The 18,699-nt window shown below is 44.7% G+C and overlaps 1 protein-coding gene across 2 annotated transcripts in view; it reads right to left on the minus strand.

Annotated features, from left to right (window-relative positions):
• The window catches only part of EDC4 (enhancer of mRNA decapping 4), a 31,849-nt gene that overhangs the window by 11,630 nt on the left and 1,520 nt on the right, over positions 1-18,699 (minus strand). Inside the window, exons 2-18 of one of the 2 annotated variants that reach the window (XM_079987868.1) lie at positions 15,030-15,186; positions 14,408-14,519; positions 13,322-13,421; positions 12,968-13,157; positions 11,914-12,061; positions 11,410-11,514; positions 9,419-9,528; positions 8,963-9,046; positions 7,472-7,567; positions 6,983-7,085; positions 6,412-6,592; positions 5,094-5,163; positions 4,362-4,453; positions 3,588-3,784; positions 2,824-2,912; positions 1,867-2,020; positions 551-1,014 (exon numbers count right to left, since the gene is read on the minus strand). In XM_079987868.1, coding sequence (XP_079843994.1) covers positions 551-1,014; positions 1,867-2,020; positions 2,824-2,912; positions 3,588-3,784; positions 4,362-4,453; positions 5,094-5,163; positions 6,412-6,592; positions 6,983-7,085; positions 7,472-7,567; positions 8,963-9,046; positions 9,419-9,528; positions 11,410-11,514; positions 11,914-12,061; positions 12,968-13,157; positions 13,322-13,421; positions 14,408-14,519; positions 15,030-15,186 — 2,452 coding nt within the window. Of the gene's footprint in view, positions 1-550; positions 1,015-1,866; positions 2,021-2,823; positions 2,913-3,587; positions 3,785-4,361; positions 4,454-5,093; positions 5,167-6,411; positions 6,593-6,982; positions 7,086-7,471; positions 7,568-8,962; positions 9,047-9,418; positions 9,529-11,409; positions 11,515-11,913; positions 12,062-12,967; positions 13,158-13,321; positions 13,422-14,407; positions 14,520-15,029; positions 15,187-18,699 lie in introns of both variants that reach the window. The other variant, XM_079987867.1, reaches the window with a different exon arrangement.

Consider the following 18,699-nt stretch of genomic DNA (forward strand, 5'->3'; position numbering starts at 1 on the left):
AACAACCTTCTGAATTAGGTTAAGCTTAGAGATAACAAGGCCACCCAGTGAGCCTCGTGGCCAAGAGGGGATTTGAACCTGAGTCTCTAAACCCTTAGAGCTCAACAATCTAATAAACGCTATGCAACACTAGACATGACTGCAATAGGTGGAGGGGAAATGGCAGAGCACAGGCTTTGCATGTAGAAATCCCCAGGTTCAATTCCTGGCATCTCCATTTTAAAAGAATCATGTGACAGGGCTGGCATAGGCCCCTCTATCCCTGACATTCCACCACTGCCTACTCAATGGGCCAGATGGACAAATAAGCTGACCTGGGATAAGGCAGCTGCTGATCTTCCTGTGTAGAAAGGAGATGGGAGTTCAAGACAACATGTGATGGCCCATATCAGGGAACTTGTGACCCTGGACATCATCTTGCTGGACTACAACTCCCAACATCCAAAGCCATTGGCTGTGCTGGCTGTGGCTGATGGAAAGAGGACTCCAAAAACATCTGGAGGGCCAAGATTGGTGCTTCCCCAAAAGAAAGGAAGGAGCTAGCAGGTACCTGTCTGCCATGCTGTTCCTGGTCTCCCTGGTGATGTCAGGGGCAGCTGGCCATGGTTGGCTCACGCCAGCGTCAGAAGCCACGTTTTCCTGAGGTAAGGCTGCCTCCAGCAGCGAAGGCGCAGTCAGCATGTCCACTTCATTGGGGGCCATGTCCAAGGAGTGATGGCTGTGCTCCGAGCTGTGACGATTCCGCGGGGAGAGCAAGTGCAAGGCTGATGCTGCGGAAGCCATACTGTCCGCATGATGGTTGGAATCCAGGATCTCTGTGGGGAGCCCAGGGGGGGCGCCTCCAAAGCTGCGCTGCAGGGTCTCAGAGGCAATCTCTGGGATGTCCTGAGACATGGCGGTAGAGGCAGAGGAAATGACGTCTGGGGAGCGCTCACGAGTAGGCGAAGACTGGGGCACCACCAGAGGCTCCACTTCCTGCCGCTCTAGCGCAAGAGGGGCATTCCCTGGGGAAACCTTGACCAGAGAGGAAAAAAAATTAACCTTTTCCCTTCCATTCTCCACACTACCTAGGAAGTTTACTTAGATGCCCAGTTGTCTTGACAACCTTCCTTCCGAATCCCATTTTTTCTTTCTTACATTTTAAGTATATATAGACTGCTTTTTGGAAGATGCCCCCAAAGCAGTGTACAATTAACACAGCAAATCGAAAACATGATGATGATTTGTACATAGTGAGGAAACAGATTAAAAGTTTTGCAATATTTACTGATCATTTTATTACTTTGTTTTTAGTAGGACTTTCCCTTATAGAGATTAGGGCAGCATATATGATTACCCCAGTTTTATCCTCACAACATGAGATAAGCCACAATTCTATGATTCTAGGTGGCACAGGAAACTCAGGACTGAAAAGAGGTCATGGGGAATACCTATATATCTTTAACATACAGCTTGATACAACTATATGTCTTAGGACAGCTTACATAAGCAAATATATTTTTCTACACGTAATGACCATGTTGGGGCACCCCCTCTTCCTATTTATGGGGAAGAACACATGCATTGAACTCAGTATGGCAGAAATCAGGCAGTATACCCGAGACCAGTGCACTCGAGTGCAGGCGTGAGGAACCTTTGGGCCTCCAGATGTTGGTTGGACTCCAACTTCCATCAGCCCTAGCCAGCATGGCCAATGGTTAAGGTTGATGGGAGTTGTAGTCAGTAACATCTAGGGAGGGGGACTGGTTCCCCACCCCCTGTGCTCCAGTGGCTTTGGGGCACCCATACCACATGCACACAGTGTAGACGATGACACAGTCAGGGAGAAAGGTAAATCTTTGCATGCTCATAGAGAATCCACCTTACCGGGATGGGGGCCTTTGGGGTCAGTTTGTCAGGAAGGCCAGGGAGGAGGACTGAATGACTTCGAGGGCTTGTCTGCAGACTTCCACTGCTGCCGCTTAGGGTAAGGCTACTATCAAGCTGCATCTTTGGGCTCAGAGACACTTCTTCGGCTGGCCTGCAGCGGGCAAAAGGCAAATTTGTCCATAGAGGTTACAAAAGAGAGTGGTCTTGCAAACCCCAATTAAAAATCAGCCCAGGGAGAAGGGTTCTGACCACAGCATGCTTAAGGAACTGTGCCATTGACTTTACTGTCCTATGGGACTGTTACCCAAGCAATGCTCTCATAAAGAAGACTTCCTTGGGGGACACTGTATGGGAGAAGCTGAAACAATGAATGCTAAAAAGCTAGAAGGGGACCTACAAGAGGTGGTCATCCATTCCCTCAAGTAATTCAGAGCTGTGGTGAGAAGCTAGTGGGAGAGCAGTGACTGCAGTCTTACTTGTCTCACTATCTGTTAGTACACGAGAAATCTGAAGCCTAATGGCCCCTTGTGGTTCTTGCCTGGTAAACAATGCTGAACTGGCCTCTGTGCTCTTCTATATCCTACAGCTATATTCCAAGGAACAGGGGTTCCTCCCCTGTCCTGCAAGTCTAGGATCCTCCACTATCTGCCTGCAAGATCACTTCATTACCAGCCTCTGCTATTTATTCCAATTATATGAAGCAAAACCTACAAATCTCAGGAAATGTTCTGGGGAATTGAGCCAAAGAACAAAGGGGATGCCTCTCCTTGGGAATAGGAATAGCGCATTTGACAGCTGCAACTCTGAAGATGACAGGAGCTCTGCCTTAAAAAAAGCTCCCTGAGATATCCATGTGAGCCATTTCATTTTTATGCCTGATTCTGAAGGGAGTCTCCTTGCCCTTGAAAGTACTCAGTGGGTAGCACTGGGAAGGAGTCCTTGCCTAGGGCTTACCTGGGAATGGAGGGGTCACTGACGGAAGAAGTGCTCATGGTTGTGACAGCTGTGAGGGAACTAATGCTGCTTCCAGGTGACACCGTGACCTGGCACAGAAAATTCAATGGTGTTAGAAAACTCTGCCAGCAAGCATTTTAATTGAATACATACACAGTATTGCCTTTAATTGAATACATACACAGTATATATGGAGTAAATTAACTCTGCAGCACCTGAAAACTATTTCTATTTTGCCATTATAAGAAGCACCACACTTTCTCCTTACTTCTGCTTACAATTCTGATTTTCTTAAAGCTTGTTTTTAACTTTGACTTTTACTGACATTTTTAACATATATTTTATATTCTTTTAAACAGCTCAGAGGTTTTACTTACAATTAAGTGCATAATTGCACAATTAAGTGGCATACAAAGTAGTACAAATTGGGTCAAATAGTTAATTCCAATTAGTGTTTAGAACAGATTTGAGTAACTGCTGGCTTAAAAATATATACAAGGAACAAAGGAAATTGCTTCTCTGTTCTTTGTTGTCCTGAGCACTATCTAATCCAGATTTCCCCAACATGGTGCTCTCTAGATATTTTGGATGACAACTCTCATCAGCCCCGGCCAGTAGAGCCAGTAGTCTAGAAGTCCCAACATTCCAAGCCACAGGTTCTCCACTCTTGCTATAAGGAATCCCAAGTCTTTTACGTTAAAATGTCCAAATTGAAGGCAGCAAAGGAATTTGCTCCCATCTGAAACATACTCTAAGGAGGTTACCTGCTGCAGAGATGTACTGGGAGTCATGAATGCATCTGGAGTCATGAGCTTGGGTTTTGTGTCATTGGAAGGGGAGAGGAAATCCACGGGAACAGATAGCTCTGAAATGCGGCGCAAGTCAGGCTGTGAGCCATGCACGGATCCCTTCTCTGATCCAAGCCCTTCTGCGCCCAGGTCAGCAAGGTGATCTGGGAATGCTTCAAAACACACCAGACAGTTTAAAAGCAACTTGTACAGAGAGAGAAAACAGACATTTAAAACCACACAGCCTCCTTCCACCAGCCACTCAGTTAAATTAATATTAACACACACAGGTTGGGGAGGAGTGGGGGTACAAACTAAGGTCCCTGGCTATTCCCAGAGACTCGGCAGCAAAAGTCAGGGCCAGGCAAGATTTTGTCCAGAGGCAGAGAAACCTAGGCTATACAAAGGTGCCTTATACCAGATCAGACTCTTTGTTCATATAGCCCAGCATGGTCTACTCTGCCTGGCAGCAACTGAAAATGCCAGGGACTAAACTTAGATATAAATAAATGTAATAAACAAGCCAATACATCTTCTGATGTACTCTACCACTGAATTAAGGTCCCTTTCCTGAAATGAAGTACCACAATTGACAAAAGGATTGCCCACAGTCCAAAAATAATTCAGCAACTACAACAGACTTGGTATCCAGAATTCTCGAGCACTAGCAAGAATTTCCATTGTCAGCTTTCAGACGGGATAGTCAAACTAACAAGGAAACACAAACATTTTTTAGAACAGAGGACTCACCAAAATCTTCATGGGAACCATGGGGAGGAATTGGAGCAGCTGTGTCTGGACTATGGAGAGGCTGGAATCTGATCTGCACATCCTGAAGGGCCCTGCAACATCCAGATAGATTGTTTTGGTTTACAAACTTGGCCTCGATAGGCAAACACCATGCTAAACAAGCAACGTTGCTTTGTGCAAAAGAAAACCAGTAGCAGACAGAGATTCCATTAAAACAGTGTACTCCACTGCCACTTCTCATTTGCATCTGACACTTGTAGCTTGTTTGCTAAAGCTTCAAGCACAGGTGCAACTGGGTCCCCACTGCTCCCCTGCACACGCATACCTTGTGATCCTGCAATCCATAACATCCCCTATTAAAGAGATGTTCATAATCCCAACAACAAAATGTTTGCATTATCTGCACCTAATATTTGCACTGCATTCCAGGTGCAGAATGAGGGTTTATTTGGTACATAAATGGAATTATTTTGGTGAGAACCACTTGCATTATGATGTAACCCTTTGGTCACAAAGCCCAGGACTGCTGTTTTGGGAGCAGCAAGCAAAAGTTATCTCTGTTTGGAGGAAAAGCATGAAAGGTCACTCCAGGGCAGTTAAGAGGCAGTTAGTTACCTATGGTACCATCCCATCTTGTGGGCTGGCAAAAACTGAGCTTGTATTAAGTCAGTAAAGTCTTGTTAAAAAATTAAAAGGCAGGCCTGGAGAACAGCTGTCCTACAAAATACTCACTTGGTGTGGACACAAAAGAGTTTGATAAGCACCCCCGCTGCTGATTCCACTGCTCCAGTACCTTGAGTACCTTCTAGGAAGAAGAAAAAAATGGATGAAATTTTATTTTTCTTTATAACAAAATATATATACTGCTTGGTTGTAATAAAACTTCTAAGTGGTTTACAAGACATATTAAAATAATCAGTAAAAACAGAAACATTTCAAAATATTTTTTAAAAAAACATGTTTCCTTCCATGTTTAGCAGGTAAAGTCTTCTTGGTTACCTTCTGAGTAAAGTAGGATAAGGCTGCTCACAGTGTAAGAAAGTGCTCAGGATGGCTGCTCTGGGACAAAAGTACAAGCCTTACTTGCTCTCAGGCAGAAGGAGCCAAGGGGGTATGTACCATTCTAACACTCAACACTTGAGAAGAAAGACTATGACAGAATTCCAGTATCCCACAAAACCATGGTTTGTGCTAACAGCAGTTTAAAAACAAACCATGGTGTGCTCCAAAGATATAATGAAACCATCATTTATACTGTGTGTTTTCTTGCCTACTTCCCGTGGAATCCCTGGGATGCTGTCCCTTAAATGCTCTGCTTTGGCCTATTGCAAAAAACTGACAGTCATTAACAGTCATCAACAGGTTTACCATACCCACTGAGTCAATCATCCATCTCCTACTACCCTCCTGAGAAAACCCCCACCCCACCCTCCCTCTGTATATAAAGGTCTGGCGACTTCTGTTTCAGTGTATCTGAAGAAGTGTGCATGCACACGAAAGCTTATACCAAGAACTAACTTAGTTGGTCTCCAAGGTGCTACTGGACAATTTTTTAAATATATTTCGACTGCACCAGACCAACATGGCTACCTACCTGAATCTAGCATCATCTGTTGTTTGCTTCTGTTTTGGCATCTTTGTCTTACACTGTTGATATATTGGCAATCACATTAACAGCTGAGACCAAAGCAGTAGGCAAACTGTTAGCTGGGTGACCACCAGGAACCCAAACTAAGAGCCACTCAAGTACTTCTGTTTCCATCCAATCAGGCATGGCAGACTCCCAAACCAACAATTCAGACTTCAGTCCAAATGGCAGGTTTCAAGTCAGCTTCAAACTATGGGTTTCACATTATAGTTTGTGGGCCAATGACCAATCATGGTTTACAGGTTTGGACACCATGACAAACCAGTTAAACTTTGTAAACCATGGTTTTGTGTGACTAGAGAAGCAAAGCTTGCCTAGCATTTGGAGAATCAGGTTAGCTACCAGAGAGACAGTCATCTTTCTCTTCCTTACTTTTGATGAGACACATCTTTTATCACTCACCTGCACTAAGGCCATCGGTCTCCTCTTCCGCTGGCAGGACCTCTGTGTGTCTCAGCCGGCAGCGGCTGACCACCTGGATGCCAAAACTCAGGACTGGATGGGTCAGCAGAAACTCTGAGATGGAGCTGAAATAAGCTTTGCCCTCCTCCTGGTTCTGCACAAGTTCCATCACATACAAGACCTAAGAGGAAAGAATCAGGTAGATACCCTGTAGTAACGTAAGCAATAAGGGGCTCTTGTACCAGGAAGAACACAAGTGCACCTGCACCTTGGGCCAAGGAACAGGTTAGGGACAATGGGAGAAGCCAACACACTGCCTCTCCCCAAACCCAGCATGAAAGTTGGTCAGCAGTACTGAACTAATTCTGGATTCACAGATCTTTTCTGAAAATGAGAACTTTTAAAAGTTTACACCCACTAAAAGGAACTGAATGCTTTGCTTAATCAAACAGCTGCTGCTAGCCCCAACCATCTCTTTTATATGTTAACAACAGGCCCCAAACTCCCTAGCCTAGCAGTATTGCAGATGCCTTTTCCTCTTGCACCCAACCTCTCAACAGAACTTGCCTACCTTTCTCTGCACATCACTCAAAATCAGGTATTCAGCTGAGAGATCCAGGCAGGCCTTCAAACTAGGAAGGACACTCATGGAGCTGAATATATCTGGAGAAAATCTGAAAATGACACAGTGAAAACAGTTTCCCTCAGATGTCTACTAATAATCTTTCTCTTTAGTGACATGCTGTGTGCATTGCTGAAGCCTGCTTTTTTAGGTACATAGAGAGCCGCCTTATACAGAATCAGACCACTGGTCCATCTAGTTCAGCATGGTCTACTCCAGTTCTCCAGAATTTCAACCAGAAGTATTCCCCAATCCTACCTAGAAACACCAGGGATGGAATCTCGGAACTTCTGCATGCAATACTGATGCTCTAACACAGAGCTAAATCATTGGCAGGGGGACAAAGACTGTTAGTTGCCCTTCTCGGTTATCCTCCCCCCCACACACATTCATTACGGGCTCCTACCATGCACAACTGATGACTAGAGCAATACTTACCGGATAGTCTGTAGGCAGGTCCATGATACAGTGCACCACATCTTCAGCTCTCGATTCTGTTCTGCTCCTGTGATGAGAAACCTCCAGAAGGGAACTCTGCAGAAATGAAAGGATGGATGAGAAGGAACGAGTGATAACTAGAAACAGCCATTTTGCTTGCTCCATAGCCTTATTAATTTGTTTGCCTTCACACTATTCCAGCCACGTGAGTGGGGAGTCGGGATGTGGGGAGATGTTGGCTGTGCTCTGTCACGTTCCCAACAGGCCATCTCTCCAAGTCCTCCACACATTCAGGCTCAACTTCTGCCATGGGACGCCTCCTCTATCTGTGTAGGCTTCCTGCGCCATACAGAACTCTCAACACGCAGGGACCTAAATCATGTGGGGCGCCTATAGAAGTAGAAAAGGCTCCCCACTGCAAGACCTCAGCCAAAACCCATAGAAGTCAAGATAGCTATGAGCCCTCAGGAACATAATGGAGGTGGTGGGGCCAATGGGCACACCCCTACTTTCCTTCTCCAATTGTGTAGAGGGGTGAAAGCCTGAACAGCAAGCCTCTGAAAATTCTTAACTGGCAGATTTTCTCTCATACAAGTTGATGCCTCTCCTCAAAAACAACTAGATACCAGACTCTCTTAACTGGCTGATTCTCTTTGCTCAAACCAAAGCATTACAAGATTGTGGTACAGAGACTGGACCTACAGGACATGTGAATTGTACTCATGTGTGCATAGGTAATCAGCATACCATCAGCTGCTGGGAGCCTTAGCCCATTCTCCTGTGGGTCTGCTCCCGTCTGTTAACTTCTTGCAAGGAGGGGGAAGGAAGAGGAAAGAGGGGTTGTTCTTTCTGCGGGGCACATGGGTAGAACTGCCACTCAACATCTACTCCTCATTCCATGCTGGAATGAGGGGAATGAGGGGCAGGTAGGTAAGTATATCAACATTTTCTGGTACAGCAGCAGTGCTAGGTCATATTATGCCACACTCTACTCTTATTGCAAACACAGGGGGAGTTCGTTTTCCAGTAACTTGTTCCCTATAATTTACACTATCTTAAAAAGAGTACAGAACTCAGGAACCTTAATAAAGCTTATGGATCAACAGGCAGCCAGAACTGACGCCAAATTTGAAGCCAGAGACTAGGTTCCCAATTTACGTCAGGCTCATAGACACTCCAGCCACAAGTGTTCAAGTAATGAGGGGAAAACTACAAGGCATGCCTTTGTTGCATCCCACAATGCTTCAGAAATAATCTTTAAGTTAAAATTACAGACATAAAGGCTCCTCCTTGCCAGCACTTACACCTGGAGGAATAGAGGAACTAGACTAGAAAGTTGTAAATGACTGATCTGTAGGGTCCTGTTACTTTATTATAGCAATGAAACTTCATGGGGTAAATACAGAGCAAATATATTTATTTTTCCATACTGTCCTGCTTCCCACCAGAAATGGGACACCCTTAGCAAATAAAAACAGAATCATGTCTTACTCTGGATCTTGTTTTTTATGGTTGTCACAGAACAGCAAGCAGGAGAGAGGTCTACCATCATGAGGCTTCCATTCATGCAGGCACCTAGGTAGGAAATCAAAGAAATGATGACTGAGAGCCCGCTCCTTCATAACTGCAGGTGTGAAATGGCTCCTTTAGTCAGCAACTTGCTCTCAAGAATCCAAACTATTTACAAGTGGACGGTCAGACAATAGAGCACAAGAACTTTAATAAAGCTTGGAGGTCAGATGCTTTGGACTACAATTTCATCGGCTCCAATCAGCACGGGAAAGAGGATGGTGTGAGTTGTAACCCAAAATATCTGGAGAGCACCAGGAATATTGTTGTAGAACAACAAAGTCATGCCAAATTGAGACTATATTTGGAGCAAGGGACTGTGCATGTAAGTAGGCTTGAGGCACACCAAATCAAGAGACACTGAGCTTCTGAAGTTACCTTGGTTCATCCTGTCCTTCTATGTAAATCTGCCAGAATTTGACAAAGCCATCATGGCTTGCGGTGGCCAAGACAGTTCCATCTGGGGAAAGGGCTCCCTCACTCAGACGCTAGACAGGGACAGGGGAAAAAATCAGCTTTCACTCAGCAATACAACTTCAATGAAATACAAAGCAACGACCTGGTTTGCACCCAATGCTAAGCTGTGGTTTATTTAGCTTAAATGTGCTTGCTTGTATGCCTGAACCGAACCTGGTCAACTGTGGTTTGCTTGTGGCCAAGAAACCAAAATACTGTATGTAATCATGATTTAAAACTGGCTTATGAATTGTGGCTTGCAATAACCATGGCTTCTTATTACACCTGAACTTAATTCTAGTTTGTTTTGGTACCCTACCCCAGACCATGACCCAGCTACAGATGCACAAGTGTTTAGAAAATGCAACCAATGTAAGTTGAAATAAGCTGTGGTCACTTTGCTCATCTGTCATCCTAGTTTGTTCAACAAAGCAAAGTTATGAGTTAGTGTTACATGTGGAAAAAAACCAACATGGTTGTGATATACATGTGAATCACATTAATAACATGATGTTTCTTCCCTTCTTTCTTTTTATACAGTGAATGTTTATCAACTTTTATATCAGCAGCAGCACATACTGCCAATTTGAACCAAAGTACTTTCGATTTCCCAGGTGTTCAGTATGTTAAGTTGATAAAAAATTAAAACATTTGAGGTGATATTTGTTACAGTACTTTTTCATTCTGTATTCTCCAGGTGACAGCCTCCATCACTATCTTGGGCTCAGCTGCCATCAATGCACTGACTCCCTCTGACTCTGACTATTTTAACTTCTCCCACTACCTCATGCATCTTTGGATCAGTGAAGTGTCAAGCACCTTTCCATTCACAGCAGGACTCTTACCCAGTCATGCTCTCAAACATCACGCTGTGCCCTCTCACCTCACTTCCCATTTTAAAGAGGCTTCTTTTGTCCCCAGTGCTGTTAAACCAAAACATAAAGCTGTGCAATACAAAGAGCCCCCGTAAGCAGAGGCTGGAAGTTTTCCACCCATAACCCTTAACAAGAGTGCTTCGAGGGGGAGGGAAATACTGCCACAAAACCACACTGGAAAGGTGAAAAAGATACCATCTTTACTTGTCCAGTCATAAAGGCCTGTTCTTTGCCATATGGGAAAAGCAGGAACCCAGCAACAGTCTAATAAGCCCCAGCAAACATGTCTATGATCAGGGATGATAGGAGTAGTATCGCCTTGAGCCAGTGTCACCAACTGGACTCGTGCGCTTCAACCCTGACTGGGCTAGGCGAGCTGGGTAGCACTTCCAGAGACCACCAGGTCAAAGTGCTGTGGACTCACAGCTTAGAGTTGTGAGCACCGGATTCACTTCCACAATACAGTCGTCGCACAGCAGAGTATAGCAGAGTCTAGCAGTGTATAGACGACTCGGAGAGCAGCTCTGTAGAATATCTTCTTTTATTCTATAACTACAACTATGATACAAAACTATATACAGAGCTAAATAAGTCTAAACATAAATGAATGCTACACTGAGTGTCTGCAGCTGCTCTTAGCACAACCTTATCTCTACACACGATCTCTAACACTCAGTCTCTCTCTCTCTCCGACACACTGACTGACTGACTGACTTGGTGCTGGAGCTGAATAAGTAGAAGGCAGAACACTGCTCCTCCTCTCTGGAGAATCAGCAGACTCGTCAGGAGATTCTTGGATATGGGAGGGGTGAAATCTCCTCAGTTCAGCAAAATCTGCAGAGCCAAAGGTCCTCTGCTTCTGGTCTAATAGCTCACACACTCAGACCCTTTTGCCACTGATCCCATAAACCAAGTGGATGAAGCCACAGGCCTCTTCAGAATATTGAAAACTGTTGGATTAAGGAATTAAACATACGTAACAGATGGCTCAGCTCTGTAATGGGAGACAGACACCAATGACAGCAGCAGAACTCTTACCGTGCTGTGACCTTTTACCACAATAAAGCCCTCTTTGATGCTGGTCACTTCTACTGGCCATGAATTATGATTGGCTCGGATTATATCAAGGTCCCAAACCTCTGCCTGCAAAACGAAGAGAAGAAGGAAGCATACAAACTGCATACTGAAGCTCTGCCAGGAGTGAACATAAAGTCACCTGCCATTCCAGTTACCACCTCGCTCTGCATTCACTATCCTCCCATGCACTCTGCGCCATCTCCTGTGTTTATTCCTCACAAGTACCACACCCAGAAATAGCACAAGACCACCACACTTGCCAGACTTACTTAAATAAAAGCAGAGGCTGACTTGATAAACTTGTACCAGTTTACATGCTATGAGGTGCTTTGTGCATGGATGTAGGAGAACCTGGAAAATTGACCTAACCATGGGGCACATCTTTCTAATTCCTTATCTACAACTTATTAGTACCTCAATAAGAACGACCGCCTTACGAAAGAAAAAAAAATCAAAACTGCTTACCCTATCCTCATGTAAGAGTGCCAGGGTCTGACTGCCTTCCTCACAGCTCTCCTCGTTCTCATCTGGGATGAAGGGACACCATATGATCCTCCGGGAGCTGTTCAGAGGAGTCCCATCAGGTCGCTTGATGTTTACCAGGATCTCCTCTCTGATCACCAAGTTAAGGAACAGCTACAAATCACTTTCCTTTGTAGCATCAACTGCTTTGTGATTTATCCGAGATGTAGTAGAAACAAACACAGAGCCTTGCATAGTCGGCTTTGGGAAGGCAGTGTGACGGTTGAGTGGGGGATGGGGGCATCATATTTTGGTCTCACTCCACCCACTATGCAACAATGCAGTGTGTGGCCCGCAGGATCCGTTTTGAAGTACTTTGCGGCCCACTTGGTATGAAAAGTTGGGCTGCCCTGTGCTAGGTAGTAAACTAGGATTAAACCACAGCTTCCTGGTTTGGATATATTGGGTAACTGTAGTTTAAGCACAACAATAATAATAACAGTAATAATTTATTATTTATACCCCGCTCATCTGGCTGGGTTTCCCCAGCCACTCTGGGTGGCTTCCAACAAAATGTTAAAAATACAATAAAACACATGTGACATACACGTGTGAGAGCTTGATGTCTATTCTCATCTTAATGAGCCATAGTTTATTAAGCCACAATTGTTACTGGTGAATGAGACCTTTGAGTCACAATACAAGGAGTCAGAGTCTTGTTTCCTGGGTGGATAACTTGCAAGAAGAAAATATGTGTAATGCTTGGATGCTGGCTGGCTGGCAGAAATAAATACTAGTACATAAATACTAGTACATCTCTTTAAGGCAGGGATGGGGAAACTTTGGCCTTCCAGATTTTCTCAGTTGTCAACACCTATCAGCCCCAGGCACCATGGTCAGTGGCTAAGAATGACAATATCTGGAAGGTCACAGGTTCCCTGCCTAAGATACAGAAATAAACAGTGCCCACTTCCTATCTTGTAGTTACAAAGTTGCCTCAGTATCTAACAACACTGCAGCTATCTCCTACGAAGAACAGCACTGAGAGATAAGATACTGGATTTTTCCATTCTCCATGGCCAGGCGCCAGACAAAGAGGTTGCCAGCTTCATCCAGGCAAGCGAGCTGGTTGGAGTTGAGGTGAGCAAAAGCCAGGTCTGCCACTCCACCTGTGAAGCCCTTCAGCAGGGTTCGCTCTGCCGTGCTAACGCTCAGGACCCGAACCATTGCAGAGCCATTGCTGGCACCTGTCAAAGAACAGCAACAAGAATATGACAGTTAAGATGGCTGAAGCAATGCCAGTGCACTTTCTACAGCTGTGGGGAAAGAAAGAGGACCTCAGCCCAACACAAGGCCACTGCAAGAAACCTAGCCTAGCCAAAAGAACCAAGTTGATGGAGAGATGCCTCACCTCTAATGGCATATGCCAGGTAGGCATTTGACACAGCAATCAGGTTACCATAGTAATATTTCTGCTCCCAGTCATACCTGGCCACTGGCTGGATTTTTACCTGGAGGGCAAAAAGGAAAACAAAGACCAACTGAAGTGTGGAATTAAATTCAACATTTGCCAAAATAGGGACAAGGCATCCATTGCTGAACATAAAACTGTAATATCATCTATATATGCTGAGGAGAGAGGAAACAGCCAACACCTAGTTCAGGAGTCACCAATCCTGTTCCCTTCTTCAAGAGATGCTGGGGACTGAACTGGAGACCTTCTGCATGGAAAGTATGTGCTCTGTGTGGCACTATGTGAACGAGTCTTTAGGGTCCTTTGGGCTCTTATACCGTAATCCTTCTTCCCAGGTACCATGATTCCCACTGCCCTCTCTGGTTTGCAGAAACTGTTTGGGATGAAATTGCAAGCTACAGTTTGTCATAAACCAGGAGAAGGCAGGGAGGGAATCATGGCACGTGAAAGGAAGGTGACTGGAAAGGAACTCAGGGACGTGGGAATTCTTAAGGACTTTTTCATATATCATCAAGTGGTTAAAGGCTACATCTGAACCAGCCCAAGGCAGCAGTTTGAAGCTAGTGCCTCAATCCCCAACCTCACACAACCATTTTCTTGTGAACAAAGGCTTCCCATGGCACTTAGGCCTATCACCACTGAACATTAGAGGGAATGCTAATATGCACAGAAAACAGGCTATTCCAAGACTGAGGCATGAATGCCTGCTTTAAAAAAAGTCTAAGAGAAGCACCACAGTAGTCAATCCACCCCTCCAACTTATTACGCTCTTCAGCCTCATTCACCAGCAATCCAGGCACTGACTCCTTAAATCAGGGCTGAGGAACCAGGTCTCCAGATGTTGAACTCCATCTCCTATCAGCCCCATTCAGCATAGCCAATGGTAAGAGATGGTGAGAGTTGTAGTCCCATGACATCTGGAAGATCTCAGGTTCCCCATCCCTGCTTTACACGCTTGAAAAGATGGCAAGTGGTGCCCCAACTGGTTTTGTACATTGTCCAGATGAATCTTTCCACTTTTACCTTGTTGCTCCCTCTAGCTTTACTGGTGATGCTAGAGTCGCTGCTGGCTACTATCTCAACATCTTTAGCAGTTATCACCATACAGGTAGAGCTATCATCTCCAGAGAGGCAGCTAAAAGAAAAGGAGAAGAAGTAGTCAAAACAAAAGACCTCAAGGACAAACAGCTTTTGTTATGGAGAAAAGTTAGGGATATGACTACTGAAGGCCCCCAATTAAACAAACATGCCTGTTACTATGAAGTAGCAATTTTACCACTTGTCTTTCCTGCTGCAAATGGTCTTTCATGGACAAATGAGCGTTTTACTGGAAGCAACACAAGACAGCAAAAAATGCAACCCACAAGTTGCAAACCTCAATCCCAGTCACTGTCAATGAAGCCTCCATTACTGTACAAAATGTATCCCCATTAAGCTGTGTATGAATGTAGTCCCTCAACTGTGGAGACAACACACCATCTTAAATTTGAGTCTCTCTGGAACAGAAGCTACAAACAATGTTACACAACTTTAAAGCAGTAATCAAGAAAGCTGGAAGCCCAGTCTTTGTAGGAGCAATTACCGAGCTGAGATTTTTCAGCAGACCCATGACAAGCCCTCCCCTTTCTCCCACCAAGATACCTACATGACTTGCTTCTCCTGAAGTGCTCCCAGAGGAACTGCTTGGGGTACTGGCTTTGTCAAGGAAGCACCATCTCCAGATGCTATGGGATCTGGCACCAGCAAACCATTCAGGTCTCCATTGTATGAAGTGGATGATCTCTGGTTTTCGTTGACTGAACCTAAATGGGGGGAGGGGGGGGAACAGAGCCAATGTTCACATTTACGCAGCCATTTAAAGGGTCATGAAAGTTTCTGAACCATACAGTCTCCCTTTGATGGTCCCCTGTCCCAGATGAAAAGAACATAACATGGGAGAGTGGTTTCATTCAAAAGAAATGCCAAACTCTCTCTCTTTCTACTGAAACAGGAAACAAGGAGCCCAACAAGAGAGTAATGCTCGAGAGAAGATATGAAAAACATCCAAGGACAGAAAATCTGAATCAGTGGTTCTCCTCTAGGATAAAAAGGCAAGTGTTTTGCTCAAGGAAAGACGGCTTGAGGATATAACGCAAATCCTGGCCTGACTGAACTGGCTGCCGATTAGTTTCTGGGCCCAATTAAAGTGCTGGTTTTGACCTATAAAGCCTTAAACAGATTAGGACCGCAATACCTCAAGGACTGCCTCTCCCCATATGAGCCGAGAATCATCATCTGCAATCATCATCTGAGGCCTTTCTTTGTGTGCCTCCTTCGTGAAAGGTCCAGAGCAGGGGTTAGCAAACTTTTTCAGCAGGGGGGCAGTCCACTGTCCATCACACCTTGTGGGGGGCTGGACTATATATATTTTGAAATGAACAAATTCCTATGCCCCGCAAATAACCCAGAGCTGCATTTTACTCTTGTAAAAACATGCTGATTTCCTGACCGTCTATGGGCCAGATTTAAAAGGCGATTGGGCCCCTGGGCCTTACTTTGCCTACCCATGGTCCAGAGTGTGCCAACACAGGAAGGGGATATTTCTGCAGTAGCTCCCTGTTGGTGGAATGCTCTCTCCAGGAAGACTTGCCTGGAGCCTGTGTTACATATCTTTAGGCACCAGGCAAAAATATATCCCTCTTCTCCCAGGCCTTTGGCTAATTAAACAAACTATTGCCTTTTAAACTGTGTGTTGGGGGTTTGTTTTTTGGTATTGTTAGTATACTACATATTTTTGTGTTTTTATATTGTAAACCACCCTATGATCCTTGGATGAAGGGTGGTATAGAATTGTTAATTATTATTAATAATCAATAAAAGCATGATGGATGATGACATAACTACACACAAAGACTATTTCAGCCAAAGGCTGGATTAAAAAAGAAAGTTTTAGAATTGCTATGAAAGCTCAATGGAGAGGTAGTTCCTCTAACCACTCCAGTTCAGTGAGAAGCCTCCATACTATAAGAATAGAGGAGAATGGAAGGGTGGGCAGGGAAAATAAAAATTGTGGCCTGCTTCTCTTCTGGTTTCCAAGTTTGGAAATTATAACTGAGAAGGCTCGCCTTCTAGCTGTGCCTATCCTAATGAGCCATAAGCATGGAGCCAGCAACACCACTTGATGACTAGGCTTCAACTGGGGAGGGTTGTGTGGGGAAAGGTGGTCCCCAAACTCTTGATGGGACTATATGATTTTGCCAGAACACTTAAAAATCTCTGGATAACTGCCATTCCAGATGCTGACTTCTGTTTGTTCCTGAAGGCTAGAATAGACCTGGGAAGAGAGTTAGAAACAAACAGACCACGGAATTAGAGAAAAGACAAAAATCAACTTTTCTAGGCAGGTTTACCAGTAGCAAAACAGGACATACAGGGACAGAACCTATTTCTGCTGTTTCATGTGCTGTCCGAAGTTGGGGCTCAGCAATCCTGCTGGGTAGATGTTAGAAGGTCAATAGCTTCAGCCATCTTGAGTCAGGGGATTGTTGCAGAGAATCCAAAAAACTACAGAAGTCAGCTGATGATCCTGGGTAAAATTCCTACTCAGTCCTGTTAACTGATGGCTAATGCTAGTTTCATACTAGAGTGCAGCATGGCTCAATGCCATAAAGTAACACCGTGAGAAGAGGAAAGGTGGGTGGGTGGCATGTAGGCAGAGCACACAATGGTTAGTGAATGGACCACAGGGGGAAAGTTCCCTCTCTGCCCTCCTCAGGCTAAGTTCCCCAACCCTTGCCAAACCAAGATTGCCTGAGGAGACACAGAAGGCATGTTAAGGAAAGGCAGAGCTGGCTGTTGTCAGCTGCCTGCCTCACATACAATGTAAGTTCCACCCAACCAGAACACAGGACCCTCCGTGAAAATGGGGTCCCAGCCTTGTATGAAAATGTACATGCCTATGGTCATAAGCTCAGGGGCAGAGCACATGCTTCGCATGCGAATGGTCCCAGGTTCAATTCCCTGCATCTTCAGGTAGGGCTGGGAAAGATTCTCAATTGAGGACCCTGCCTGAAGTCTGACTGGAAAGCAGTTGCCAATTTGGGTAGACTCAAAACTGAGTGAGGTGGATCAATGCTCTGGCTTGGTATAAAGCAGTGACCAGCAGTGAACAATGTCTATATATTCCTATGCTGATCAGTGAATCACACAGAATACTAAGAATCAACTTTCGCTTTCATTTCACTTAGTTTCACATGGTTTCTTGTGGTTACAGGGACAGTTGAATAACAAAGATAACGCCTACTGGAGGAATCAAAATCCAGAGCAAGTTCAAGGAAAGGAAAGTAATAGTAGCAAAGGCATTTCCTATTTTCCACTAGAATAAAGAAATTGCCTACTGCAAATTAAGTTAATATCCATATCATTGCCCTCCACCCCCAGTAATTCTGCAATCAATCCACACTCTGCCCTGGGATATGTCAGTGATCTGAATATAGTAAGTCCTTCCTACAAATAATTAAGAGATTGGTGAATGCTTTACATCGGAGCCATTGCTCAAAAGCTGGATATGCATGCAGCACAGTAGGAACTAAATGCCACCATTTAGCCCAACAGAGCCGGGTGAGGTTATGGCAGGAAATGTCAACAGGCACAGTACGCTGCTCACATGAAATGGTTACTGCTGCAAGCACCACGGAAACAGTATCTCACAAAAGACAAAAAGGGAGGGATCTGGCTGGCACAGCAGAAGTTCAGATAAAAATTTAGGATGCATCCTGCACCTAAGTATATTGTATTAGTATTATAATATGTGCAGATAGGTATATCATATTCATACTAGCCATTCAGTTGTTTTTACACCAATGGAGAAAGACAACATTGCCCCAATATACCAATGGTCTTGTTCATGACTTATGAGGCTAATGCAGTTTCCAAGGCAGAAATGTTGTGATTTCCTCCTCAAATAAAGTACAGAACATGCTAATTAGACACTTTACTAAAGCAACAGGTGCATTCCAAACTATCCCTTTAAAGACAAACCTCTCCCATACTCTGCACTGCAGATATTTCTAAATTTAAGAAATTTCCAAAACTAGACAGCTACTCACTCACCTTTGTCCATCACTCCAGCCCCACATCATTCTTACCACGCTACTAACCAGCCAGATCACCTATCCGTGGGGAGATAGCGTCTCAGCAAGGGCACTATTTGATTTGGCTGCCTTTTCATGTCCAGTGCAGGATACATTCTGGAGCACTGCCCAGACCTCCCTCTGGATAGGTAAGGAACCTGCTCAGGCATGACTCTGGCATGAGCCACCATCTTACCCCTACCT

Source organism: Podarcis cretensis, assembly GCF_951804945.1.
Source record: "Podarcis cretensis genome assembly, chromosome: 8".
NCBI classification, from domain to species: domain Eukaryota; kingdom Metazoa; phylum Chordata; class Lepidosauria; order Squamata; family Lacertidae; genus Podarcis; species Podarcis cretensis.